Source organism: Neltuma alba, unplaced genomic scaffold (genome assembly GCF_004799145.2).
Source record: "Neltuma alba isolate B1F8T4 unplaced genomic scaffold, ASM479914v2 tig00000628_pilon, whole genome shotgun sequence".
Taxonomy (NCBI): Eukaryota; Viridiplantae; Streptophyta; class Magnoliopsida; order Fabales; family Fabaceae; genus Neltuma; species Neltuma alba.
This window is the reverse complement of record NW_021632123.1, coordinates 138,947-153,079: the sequence shown is the minus strand read 5'-3', so window position 1 is coordinate 153,079 and position 14,133 is coordinate 138,947. Positions and strand designations below refer to the sequence as shown.

Genomic DNA, 14,133 nt, shown 5'->3' with positions numbered 1-14,133 from the left:
TGTAAAACGGAACATTTTAATTTGGCTAATATGAAATATATATTAATTTTATGATATATTATTCACTTTTATCTTAAACTAGTTTTTAGATAACAAAAATCAATTTTTTTGCAGTCTTCCAACAAATATGTGTCTTGAAAAAATGGTGAATTGACATAAATCTTAAAAATAACAAAAATAAATTAAAATTAATCCAAATTACAGAAAAATAAACGGAACTGAAACGTAAAACCCAGGGTAATGAGTCTCCCATATACGTTCTCCAACATCAATTCATCCAAATATCTCATCAAATCACATATCCAAAATATTCATTCTATCGTTATTACCTATGCTGAATTGAAATGGTTATTTCTATTTTGAAAATAAGTATCGTTGTGTTTTATTATTTAGAATATACTTATGTTATTTCTCATATAAGAGCGCAAGCCTTGCGATATGTGTTTTTAAAAAATGCAAATATGTCTCATGTACAGATTATTTTTATCGACTATACCAATGATCTTAAATTGTCCCGATATAGGACTTAGTTAGCTAGTGACAAATTGAATTTTTGAAAATGATTATATCTGTTAACATTGTCAGCTTAGCTTTGTAAGGGTATCCCTTATCCTTCGGTATGCTATGAAAGTTGATATTGACATATTGTTTATCATTTCATATTCTTAGGAGCCATTCCAAATGAAATTGGTGATCTTCAGCAGCTTCATGCAATATATCTTGGAAGTAATCAGCTTTCAAGCACTATACCAACCTGCATGTTTAATAGTTCGGTACGACGATACATTGAACTTCACACCAATAATTTATCTGGGAGTCTGCCAACAAATGTGTGTTCTGGGCTTCCAAAACTTGAAATACTATATCTCTATCAAAATGATTTGTCTGGCGAGATACCCTCCATTTGGCATCAATGCAAGGAATTGGTAGAGTTATCATTAGGGGATAACAAGTTCAATGGAGGAAACATACCAAGTGACATTGGAAATTTGACCAAACTTGAGTGGCTACATCTTAGCAACAGCAACTTGCGAGGTAAGAGTTTTAATTCTGTGGTTGTCTTAAATTTTGTTTTTACTATTTTGATAAGTCATAAATTTAATTTAAATATTACAAACTTAGTGAATAATAATTTTGCTAGATTAATTTTAAAGACATGGAACTTGATGCTTGCTTTTAATCCCAAACTGGATGTGCTTTCTTTTATATATAATTTAATTTTCACACATGTCAAAACATGAAATAAAATATTTAAACTGAACAAAAATAATTAATCAAAATTTGTAGTTAACTTTCATGTGGTGTGGCGTTCCTTCCGTGTCGGTTATTTTCCCCTCCTTTTTGTTGTTGGCGGCAAGTTTTATTAAAATAAATCTAGTTCTATATTATCAGTTAGAGCATATCAGTGTTATTTTTCAAAATGAGTAAGCCTTGAACTATGTTATAAGAAAAAATATAAATTTTGTATCCAGTAGACATAACATGTAAATGAAATATATCATTAAACAAAGTAGAAAACTATTATTTACTGATATTATAAATTGCTAATACGCACAAGTATGTTAATTCATTCGCATTGAACTGGAACAATTTTCTGGCCAAAAAAATTGGAACAATTCTGTAAGTTCAATTCTTGGTAAAATTGAATAACGCTCTTGAACATAAAGATTTTCACCGGTAGTTTCTTAAGAATTATTTAATTTGAAGTTAAAAGAAACATCCAAAAAGCGGAAAAACGTAACAAATGTAGACTCATTATACATTATGTGGAACCTTTTTTTTTTCCCTGTTAAGCAAATATACTTAATGATTTGAAAAATTTTCAGATAAAAAAGCCTGAAATTATGATATTTTAATTTTTAAATAAATTGTTATCACGAGTGAAAGATAAAATAAAAGAGTGAACTTATATTATTTTTTTATTACAGTGTTACTTTTACTTTTAGCATCCACCTGGTATTACAGTGTTACTTTTAATTTTAGCAACCACCTGGTTCGGAGATTAAATCCCACCAACCCCACTGTCCTAGGCAAGGGGTTCCAAAGTTATTTAAAAAAATGGAAAATTTTTATAATTTTTCATGAATTTCAAAATTCTAATTTGATTTTTCTTCATTTTCTATAATTTTAAAGTATTACGCACCTGAATTGAAATAACATAATTCTATGTTTTTTTCCTGTGAAATTTTTGCTAATGAAGTCTCACTAAAATGAGTCATAAAAGGTCAAAAAGATAATATGAGTGAGGCTTATAATTAATTTAGGAATGAAAATTAAAAAAATTCATTAAATGATCCAACACGTCAGGAATGAAGCTTTATAAAAAAAAAAAAAATCAGTTCCTCTTAAAGATTTGATGTTTGTATTTTTCAATCGGTAGGAGCATGTCGTGGTAATGTTCAGTTACGAGTACTGGGCTTTATGCTCTCAAAGCCCATTTGCTAGTGTATGTGTTTTTGCATAAATATAGGCCAATTATCCAGTGTTATTCATGAACCCAGTTCCTCTTTCGCTCAACAATAGACAGATTTTGGTTCTCTCCATTTTTTTTTTGGCATCTCTTTACATTATATTTATACTTTGTGCATATTATACAAAAATATTATAAATTGTTTTATTTTCCTACTTATTATAAATTTTTTATTTTCCTATTTACAAGTCCATTCAGCGTTTTCACAAAGAGAGTTGTTAATGATTTATATTTAAATGCCAAGCTCTTTACGAGTATTGAGATTATTATTTCTTATTTTTCTTCTTTTATTTCCTTTTTTTAATATTCTTCAATAATCAAATAAATTTAAAATGAGATTTTATCTGTTATTTCTTTATCATCGTTCATTTTTCTAGTGGAGGCTTGAATATGGCTAATGATTTATAATAACAAAGCGGCAACGATTTTTTATTTTTTTCTGGTGATATTTTCTTCATTTTGAGGAAAACAAAAATGTGATTTTTTTTGTCCTTTCATTCATTCATTCATATTTTTCGTTTATATAATGGGACTTATGTTAAGCTTGTGATTACAATGCCAAAATAAAAGAAAGATAAGATCAACAACCAATGGGACCGCTTGATATTTAAAACGCGTAAGACATGTTTTTTAAAATCTTACTCTTAACTATCACATCATTTATATATACTTTGATCAATAAAATGGCTTCACCATGTATAATTTTCCCAGGAATCATTCCAAGTGAGATTGGAAACTTGACAAACCTCCAGACTCTTGTTCTTAGCAGCAACAATTTGCAAGGTCAGAATTTTAATTATATGACTATCTTATACCACGTGTGTATTTTTGTTTTGTTTTAATCTCCGGAATGAAAAATAACTTTAAAATGAGATTCTGTTTTTATTTCTTTCATTCATTTTAAAGAATCATGAAAAGGTTTGCGTTCATGAAAAAAAAAAAAAAGCTTAAAAAGAGTCATAACTTATTGACAAGTACTTGTGATGTTTGTGCTTGTCTGTTCATGAAATGTGGCTTATCTATTTTTCTCTTTATTTGGAAAAAGACACATCTAATGGTGATGTTGTCTTTTAATCCCAAAAGCGAATATTGCTTTGTGCATATATACGCGTGTTTGTAGCTTGCTTAGACTGTGTTAATTGAAATTTATACATATATACATATATTCATGTCGCGCATACATTCGTAGCGTGCTTTGAACACCGGTTTTTGTGTTTGTGTATATTACTTATGTGCAAACACTATCTTTTGTGTTTATAAATAAAGTATTCCATTTCTATTTTTTAAAGTGTAGGGGTTGTTAGAAGTCTTGTAAAGAATTTAAGTATAAAATAACTTATGCAATTCAAAACGTTGGTTAAAATTGATTAAAAATAATAAATATGTTAAATATATAACTTATTGTCCTAAAATATCCTCATTTATGGTAAGGCTTATAATTAATTTGGGAGGGAAAAAAAAAAGCATTAAATGATTCAACAAATCTGGAAACAAGCTTATTAAAAAAAAAAAAAGTCCCTCTTAAAGATTTGATGCTTATATTTTTTTACCTAGAGGGGGTATTGGGTTTTAGGCTCTCAGAGCCGAGTCTCTAGTGTCGGTGCTTCTATATAAATATGGGCCAATTATCCAGTGTCATGTATGAACTCATTTCCACTATTGCTGAATAATAATTTTCACCTCTCTCCAATTTTTCACCGGCATTCCTTCACATTATATATGTACTTTATGCATATTATACAAAAGTATTATAAAATTTGTAATTTTCCTATTTACAAGTCCATTCAGCGTTTTCACAAGAAGAGTTGTTAATGAATCATATTAAATGCCAACCTCTTTACAAGTATTGAGATTATTATTTCTTATTTTTCTTCTTTTATTTCCTTTTTTTTTTTATATTCTTCAATAATCAAATAAATTTAAAATGAGATTTTATCTGTTATTTCTTTATCATCGTTCATTTTTCTAGTGAAGGCTTGAATATGGCTAATGATTTATAATAACAAAGCGGCAACGATTTTTTTATTTTTTTTCTGGTGATATTTTCTTCATTTTGAGGAAAACAAAAATGTGACTTTTATATGACTGTGTTAGACCATATGCGTGTTTTTGTTTTTGTTTTAATCTTGAGAATAAAAAATAATTTGAAAATGAAAATTTGTTATTATTTTTTTCATTTGTGGAAGTATGTTATAACAGTTTATTAGGTGTATTTTGAATGAACCTGCGCTTTGGATATTGCTTTAGATTTTGTTTTATTTTTGGCCATTTCTTCTTCTTCTTCTTTTCAATCATTTTTCTATTTTTTTTTAAGAATAAAAAAATTTTGTCATCTGATTTTTGAAATGGTTAGTTATACCAATGGGAAAAAGAATATTATCATAATAATAGCCCAAACAGATCTTTTAGGCTGATTATCAATCTTTGAAAGCAAATGTTTATTTTTATACTCGTATAATTTAAAACTTTTGAAGCTTTTTCTTAAAAAAAAAGACTAAGCAAGCCTTACAAGCAACATGTTTGGAAATTAGAACATTTAATTTTAATTTGCATAACATAAAATATATATTAATTTTATTATTTAATATTAGTTTTTATTGTAAACTCATAATCTTATTTGTCGAATGAAACGGATGCAGCTTACATGATATATAAGAATTTCTCAGAATTAATTAATCCACAAATCTGAAAAAGATAGCAAAAATAAATCTAAAATTATAAATTAATCGAATTTAAATGACAGAATAATAAACTGAACTGAAGCATAAAACACAGTGTAATGAATTGAAAGGGTTTTTTTTTAAAAAAAAAAATAAGTATTTTTGTGTTTCTAAACGCGTAAGTCTTTTTGTGTGTTTCTAAAAGTGTAAGTCTCCCATGCACATAACATTTTTACTGAACCAATAATCTAAATTGGGCAATAAATATTGATAATGAATTGTTCCTGTATAGGACTTAGTTAGCTAGTAACAAATTTAATTTTTGAAAATAATTATATTTTTTTAACATTGTCAGATTAACTTTCTAAGGACATATCTTATCCTTAGGTATATTTTTTAAAATTTTTCAATAAAAATGCAGACAAAAAATGCAACTCCAGATTGAGAAATGTCATAATGTAAACATAAACGAAGAAATATATAATTTCAAAATTACCACAACGTCAGGTAAGAAATTTGATAGATAAAATTTGCTTTCCCCTTTTGTAATATTTATGCATCGATTAATCTGCATAACACAAACATTCAAGTTTTGGGGATCTGCGCGTAAGACACGTATAGTTATATATATATATATATATATATATATAGTACCTATAGGCGAGCAATATTTCCTGCTTTATTTTCCCTTTAAGGTTGGTACACTTATACAAATATATTATTGACTATTTTATTTTTCTATTTACAAGTCCATTCAGTGTTTTAACAATCAAAGTTGTTGTTAATGAATTCTATTTAAATGCCAACCTCTTTACAAGCATTAAGATTATCATTTCTTATTTTTATTATTTTCTTCTTTTTAATATTCTCCATGATAAAATAAATTTAAAATGAGGTTTTATCTTTTAATTTCATTAATATTGTATATATTCATAGCGGAGGCCGAGATACATAGCTCGTAAAACTAAAATGAGATTTTGTTTTTTGTCATTTTATTCATTATATTGTTGATTCATAGAATTTGGCTTATTGATAGCTTATGATTACAATGCCAAAATAAAAGAACTATAAGATCATGAACTGACGAACCACTTGATATTTATAACGTGGAAAATAAATGACTTGTTTGCTTCCTTTTTTTTTTAATTCTTTTTTCCAGAACAATTTCATAATTTTTTTAAAAATAAGTTTTGAGAATAAAAAGATGAAAAATATGTTTGGATGACGATTTTAAAAACCACATTTGAAACAAAAAAAAACATACAAAATCACATTGGGCAGTTTGATTTTATTAAAAAAAAAGTTAAAATGTGTTTTGGATCATTAGAAATATGTGTTTACTGTTTGTTTTTATATATAGAGTAATCCGTTTCTTTTCAACATGCTATGCAGTTTATGTGCTTTAAAAAAGTTTCGTATCTGTAATGTATGAGTGGACGCAATGCTTTTTTTTTTTTTTTTTAATGAAAGGATTTGCATTTGAAAAGATTTTTATGATACATCCAATTCTCTCATCAAAATATATATAACTCAATTCTTATCCTCTTTTAAATTGAAACAGGTGAGATTCCATCATCTCTCCTCAACATTTCTTCTTTAAGAATATTGAATTTAGTCAAAAACAATTTGAATGGTAGTCTTCCAATATCAACTGGCAATGGGACATTGTTGGAAGAATTATATTTATCATGGAACTTGTTTACAGGTATGGCCAATCGACCCATTTCTTTATTTTATGTTTTAAAGATTTTTATTTTTTATTTATACTTATTCTGTATTGCTTGCAAAATTTTTAATTGAGATTGCTTTAACCCTCAATTTGGATGGAGAGAAAAGTTTGGAGGAAAGAGAACTAGGAGAGAAAATAGGAGAGAAAAGTGGGAGGAAGAAAAAATGGGGGAGAAAATGGGGTGTGGGATTCGCCATATTTTCCTCTCAAACTTTCTCTCCACATGTGAAAAGAAAATGGGAAGAAAATACACCTTCCACTACTGCCCTCACATCTGCCCCTCTTTGTTATGATTTTTGTGAGTGAAACTCATGGCAAAACTGAACTTCACATTATAGCTGTTCTTATTATCCCCAGCGATATTGCTTCACATGTGAAAAGAAATTTAATGTTCAATTGATCTTTGATAGTAGAGGAGTCCTTTTTAAATTACTGTCGTCAACCTAAAAACTTTGTTATTTTCTATTAGTTTTAAGCCTTTAATTATCAAAATTCCATGTATTATTTATATGATTGTGTACGTGTGAGTTTATTAGGAAGTTGCGATGCTTGCCATACTACCATGCAATTAACAAATATTTTGTATTTATTTATAGGTGAAATTCCTTCATTTCTTTGGAAAATGCCTTGTTTGAGAATTGTTGAACTTGACAACAATCATTTAAAGGATAGTTTGCCAGAAGAAATGTGTCATCATCTCCCTTTACTTGAAGTCTTTGGTGTTGATGATAATCAATTAGAGGGAAGCATTCCAAGCTCAATAAGCAACTGCACATCTTTGAAAGAATTATATTTGGATGGTAACTCATTTACAGGTATGCACTTATGTGTGTTTGTTTTCTTCTTTTTAATATTTTATATGCACTTATGATAGTACTCATATGATTACAATCCCAAAATAACAAATAAAGCCAGGATTATGAATAGACAGAACATCATGATATTAGTAAGACCGAAAAGTTATATGAAAATAGTTTTTCCTTATTTAGTATATATTTTTTTGAGAAAAATTCTTTTTTATTATCTATAAATTGTAACAATTATATATTGTTTAATTATGCGTAACTTAAATTATATATAATATTTTTAAAAATTTATATCGTAGGAATTGAAAAAATGTACAACAAACAAAAAAATTATTTAGATAATTATAGAAAATCAATTACAAACAAAATTTAAATGACACTAAAAAAATGCTTATTCAAACAAATTTAAGTTCAAATTAATGAACGAGAATGCAACATGTTTTAAATAGTTAGTCAAATTTTTAAATCACATCATTCGAATTCATTTGAGTTTATAGAGGAACTGTTTTATGTTCAATTGTATGTGAAATTAGATAAATTTTTTACAATAGATCTGAAATTAAAAGCATACAAAATCAACAGGAGGGGGAAAGTATATTTTCATAATTTCTCACTTCAACTGTACCATAAAAAATCTCCTGGAGAGAAAAATGGCCGGGAAAAAAAAGTTTAATGCTTTATGACACACATGATTTATTGGCAACGCACAAAATATTTACGTAGTTAAACTTAACAGACTCACATGTAATTTGTTAAGAAATTTCCTTCCTCTTCCTAATATTAATAAGACACGTGAAGTTTTTTTAATAGTACACATGTATATTACTTCATGCAAATAATATGACCTGCTTTATTTTTTCTTCTTATAAGTCTATTCAATTATATTTGGTTGCCAACCTTTTTATAACCATGAGATTATTACATCTTATTTTTATTTTTCTTTATTTTTAAAATCATTTTTTCTAATAGACTAAATTTAAATTGGGATAATGTTTTTGATCATTCATTAATATCGCACTATTCCCAGTGGGGGGGGGTTTAAATGTAGCTAATAATTTACAATCCAAAATATCAAAAGATCAAATCATGAATTGATGGTTGTCTATGAGATCTTGTTTTTCGATATTAATTCATTCATACAATTCTAAAATAAAATAAAGATGGCGTCACGAGCTGATGGGGCCACTTTGATATTTAAAAAACTTGGAAGACAACATTATTCAAGTACTTTATATAATTTATACTCTAGTCAATGAAAAAGCTCAACATCGTATATAATATGCCCATGTGTTATGCGCACACACTCAAATATTCTATTGTTCTCCAATTAAGTTCAACTCTTTTTTTTTTTTAACACCTTGGACCTAATTAAAGAATACAACCTTTCGCTTTTTTTTTGGTGCCAATTTGGTCAATTGTTTCTTTTTCTATTTCACAAATTTAGTAATTTCCTATCGCACCATAAACTTTGATTTTTAAACAAATCTTCTATAACCATGACATCCCAAAGGTAGTCTTAAAAGATTTACCCTAATTTTTTTATTTTAAAAATTTTTCTAGGACTTAAAAAATAATAGAAATAAACTTATTTGTATATATTCCTCTTTGAGCTATATAAAAGTCATGATTCGCATCAATTTTTTACGTATAGGTTTTATACCTAGAGGCATGGGCAAACTTGATAAACTTGAAGTCTTAAGTTTGTGTTCCAATAATTTGAAAGGAGCTATTCCTCCCAGTATATTCAACATCTCAACATTAACAGACTTGCGCCTTCATAGGAATTCTCTTTCTGGCCTTCTCCCATCATATTTAGGAATTGGCCTTCCCAACTTGAAGATTCTACACTTGGACACAAACGAACTAATTGGACAAATTCCAAACAGTATATCAAATGCTTGTAACCTTATCACATTAGGTTTGTCATGGAATAAATTTAGCGGAGCTATACCTAAAGTACTCGGAAATTTAAGGAACTTGATGGAATTAGATTTGGATGGGAATAATTTGACTGGGTTCATTCCGAATATGGTTAACAAATTACATAGCCTTCAACGTTTAAGTCTCAGTGATAACAGATTGCAAGGGTCCATTATAAATGAACTTTGCCGACTCAAAAGTCTAAGTGAGTTGTATCTTGCCAACAACATATTTTCAGGAGCGATTCCAGGATGCCTCGAGAATACTTCATTGCGGAAGTTGAATTTTAGCTCTAACAAATTGACTTCTCATATACCCTCTTCTATTTGGAATCTCAAAGATATCTTGATTTTAGACATATCCTCCAATGCACTAAGTGGAACAATTTCACCAAAAGTATCAAACATGAGAGCAATTATACTACTAAATTTGTCCAGAAACCAAATATCAGGAAGCATCCCTGCAACTATGGGTAGCTTGCAAACTTTGCAAAGCCTATCTTTGGCTCACAACAAATTACAAGGACCTATATTTGAATCGCTTAATGGCATGATAAGCATTGAGTCCATGGATCTTTCCCATAATTATTTATCTGGTGTGATTCCAAAGTCTTTCGAGTCATTACTCTATCTTAAATACATCAATCTGTCCTATAATTTATTGCATGGAGAAATCCCAAATGGTGGGCCTTTTCAAAATTTTACAGCTCAGTCTTTTATGATGAATAAAGATCTTTGTGGGAAATCCCAACTACAAGTCCAACCATGCAAAAAAGAAAGGAATTACATGACAAAAAAAGTGAAGTTGTTGATAAAATGCTTACTTCCTATTGTGGTTGTCATTCTGGTTGTTTCATGCATTGTCTTTCTAAGACATAAGAGAGATGTGTATGCTAGTGGTTCAACCAACAATGAGTTAATAAATGTAGGGACACCAATTAGGATATCCTATTATGATCTTTTGCATGGAACAAATAGATTTGATGAGAGTAATCTTCTTGGCATTGGATATTATGGATCAGTATACAAAGCAACTCTTCCAAACGGAAGGATCGTTGCTGTTAAAGTATTTCGCTCAGACTTGGATGAAGCATTAAGGAGTTTTGATATTGAGTGTGTTGCAATATGCAATTTACGACACCGCAACCTTATTAAGAATATTAGTAGCTGCTCCAATGATCATTTCAAGTGTCTAATAATGGAGTTCATGTCAAATGGGAGTCTCGACAGATGGTTATACTCTCATAACAATTGTTTAGACATCCTAACAAGGTTGAATATAATGATTGATGTGGCAGTTGCGTTAGAATATCTTCATCATGGTTCTTCTACACCAGTTGTTCATTGTGATGTTAAACCAAGCAATGTCTTGTTAGATGAAAATATGGTGGCTCATCTCACTGATTTTGGTATAGCTAAATTGATGGGTGAAGAAGAGTTGGAAATTTATACAAAAACTTTAGCTACAATGGGTTATATGGCACCAGGTAATAATTTACTAACCAATTTTAGTTTTAATTGTTTGCATTTTTTTTGTTTACTATCTTATAAAAATAAATATTATTATTCAATTACTAACAAAATATTTGTTGTCTTGCATGCATGAGTTTATTGTATTAATACAGTTGGATTTTAACTACAAACACATTACATTCTTTTTTGACGAAATGGCATTTATACTGGCAATTCTACTTGATATATAGAGTATGGATCAAAAGGAGTTGTTTCCATTAAAGGAGATGTGTACAGCTATGGTATTTTGTTAATGGAAATGCTTACGAGAAAGAAGCCAACAGATGACATGTTTGCTGAAAGTCTAAGCTTAAAAGATTGGGTTAGCACATCAACACCTCATTCTGTCATTAGTATTCTAGATGCAAATTTGCTGCACAATCAAAATATTGGTGATGTATCACCACATATGTCATCAATTTTTGAGGTGGCATTAAATTGTTGCGTTGATTCACCTGAGGCACGACCTACAATGATTGATGTTGTGGTATCGATCAAAAAAAGCAAGTTTGCATTAATACAAATATTAGAGGCACCCCAAGTTAAATAATTGTTAAATAAAATTTTTTACTTTCTGTTTCTTGCCCCTTTGGTTTGGTTTATTTATGAGCTATGTAATAATCTTATCAAAGTCGAGTAAAGATGCTTACCATGCAAATGCATTAAGTGTTCAAAGTTTGAGTTTTTTCTTGACCATGTGTTTCGAACATCTCTTATTATAACCTGAAACCCTGGCGCAAGGGGGAAAAAAGAATAACAGAAATCTGAATACTCCACTTTTTTTCCCCGAAGATTCCAAATGCAAAATGGAATTTGATTTATTATAAATTTCATCATATAATTTTGTTACATCAAACAATCAAAAGGAAGGAAGGGATATTCTTAAGTGATTGATCCTGTATAATTTTGTTATTATAACATAGCAAAATTATTGTCACACAACTCATCACTCAGAGAATTTACGGGCAACTTTAAATAAAATCAAAACTTTAATATGTTTTTATAAAGCCTTCACGTAAAGACTTTAATATTAATTTCTGATAAGAATATAATTTTTTGAGCTTACTGACTATTATTTTCAGCAAAACCGATTTGCAATTTACTATATTCTAGTATAAATTCTTTTTCTAGGATGTTGGTATTTTTTGTTCCTATAGCATATTACTTGCTTATAAATTATGCATAATCAAGCATGCTAATATTCATTTAAATTAAAATCCCTTAAATAATAAATCTTAAGTAGATAAATTAGCAAAAACCTCTAGAAACTTCATAGTGAACTCCAATAACATCTAATGATTCTAAAAGTGAAGACCCTTAAATATAAAAAATTGCCCGTTTTAAATTCAAATTGTTAAATAATATTTCTATTTTAATTTGACAGGGTCAGTGTTATCATTTTGATATTCTATTTTTAAACGACTTAAGTATGCACATAGCTTAACAAAATCAAGCTTTTTTTTAGGAACTAAAATCAAGCTTATTCTCGTTCTTGTCACAACATTATCGTCACAAGTGGGTTGTGATGATGATGAACATTAGCAAAAGAATATTAGCATATCAATTTAGCCTTTCTTCTAGGTCCTTTTTGCAGTTCTCTATAGTTATTTTACTTCAAACATATTTAAAATTTTTTTGGTGAATATAGAAAATTATCTGCTTTTAACAAACTATACTACTATTTAAAGCAAAGTAGTTACAAAAAAGTTTGAATTAATAGGAGAAAGAGATGTGAGAAATAGTGACAATGTCGAGGAGCTTAGACGCAACCTATTTGTGACAAAAATGGGAGAGCAAGCTTGATTTTGCTAGAGTAAAAGTAGAGCTAAGTCATTTAAAAATAAAATAAAATAGTTACAAAATTCTAGGATTACTTATATTATACAATTACCATTACAAAACACATTATTAGGAGTATATAGTGTAATTAGAATTGTTTCTGTATACAGTATTAAGCCTTAGGTTCGTGAGTTCATGCCCAATGAGGTCTAGTTCAATTGTACAAATGTAAGTCTAGTCTTGTTAATAGCGTGCGGTATGGAGCTCATCATCCATAAGTTTAGTTGTAAGAACTGCATCCTCTCACCCAAACGGGAGGGGTTTGATTTCCCGTGGCGGTGCTTGAGGAGGCATTCTAGAACAGGAGTGCCTAGGTTAATGCCTAAGGGTATAATGTAGGTTCACCCTGCCTTTAGCTTGGTTTGAGCCCGAAACCCTGCCTAAAATTTATTTATTAAAAAAAAAAACGTGTATGCATTTTAAATTAGTTTAGTAGAATCATTTCAATTTCCATTCCAATGGCTTTGTGATCATGGCATTCGAGTCTAGGCTCTTCAAGATCCATCACCAAAATTTCAAGAGGGCCTAATAACGCAGGCCATCCTTATAATTGGGAATCCAAGAATGATCAAAAAACATCCAGAGAATAATGTTAGATGTGTATTCTCCTTCTCTCTTGAACCAAGGAACTCATAAATCCTCTTTTGAAGCAAGAAACACGTGAACCCTAGATCAGAAAACATGACCATGGCAGACGAGAAAGCATTTGGTGATTAATCTAGCCATCATCGCCCATCCACTCTACATCTCGTTGACACGTAAGGAGTCACAATCATTACTCTAATCTTGACTGGTAGTGAAAATTATTTGATTTGGAAGGTGATATTGTTACTCAAGGAAAGCACAAGATAAGCTTGGTGGATGGTTCTTGTAAGAAAGAGGATCAAGAGAACACCTTTGTGAGTAGCAGGTGAGGTGCAATGCAATAGCTCTTCCTTGGATTTTGAATTATGGCAAGGATTCGCCTAAAAGAAAAGTTTGATAAATTTTCAGGACCTTGGATATTCTCATTACGCTAAAAAATCAAATCACTTCAAGTTGATGAGTTAAGATAATGATATAAAAATACACGTGAAGTTTCTAAAATAGTGTGAAAATACATCTAAGGTTTCTAATAGCCATAGTATTTTTGCATTATTTTGGAAACTTTGTGTATGTTCTCATTATTATTATTTTTTTTACCTATCTGTTTGCCAAA

At 29.3% G+C, this 14,133-nt stretch overlaps 1 protein-coding gene across 1 annotated transcript in view; it reads left to right on the top strand.

Annotated features, from left to right (window-relative positions):
* LOC114743118 (probable LRR receptor-like serine/threonine-protein kinase At3g47570) overlaps positions 1-11,646 on the top strand; it is a 64,764-nt gene extending 53,118 nt beyond the window's left edge. The window contains exons 4-7 of the mRNA XM_028931313.1: positions 670-1,035; positions 7,456-7,674; positions 10,316-11,071; positions 11,288-11,646. Of these exons, the coding sequence (XP_028787146.1) occupies positions 670-1,035; positions 7,456-7,674; positions 10,316-11,071; positions 11,288-11,646 (1,700 nt within the window). The remainder of the gene's footprint in view (positions 1-669; positions 1,036-7,455; positions 7,675-10,315; positions 11,072-11,287) is intronic.
* The last annotated feature ends 2,487 nt before the right edge of the window (positions 11,647-14,133 follow it).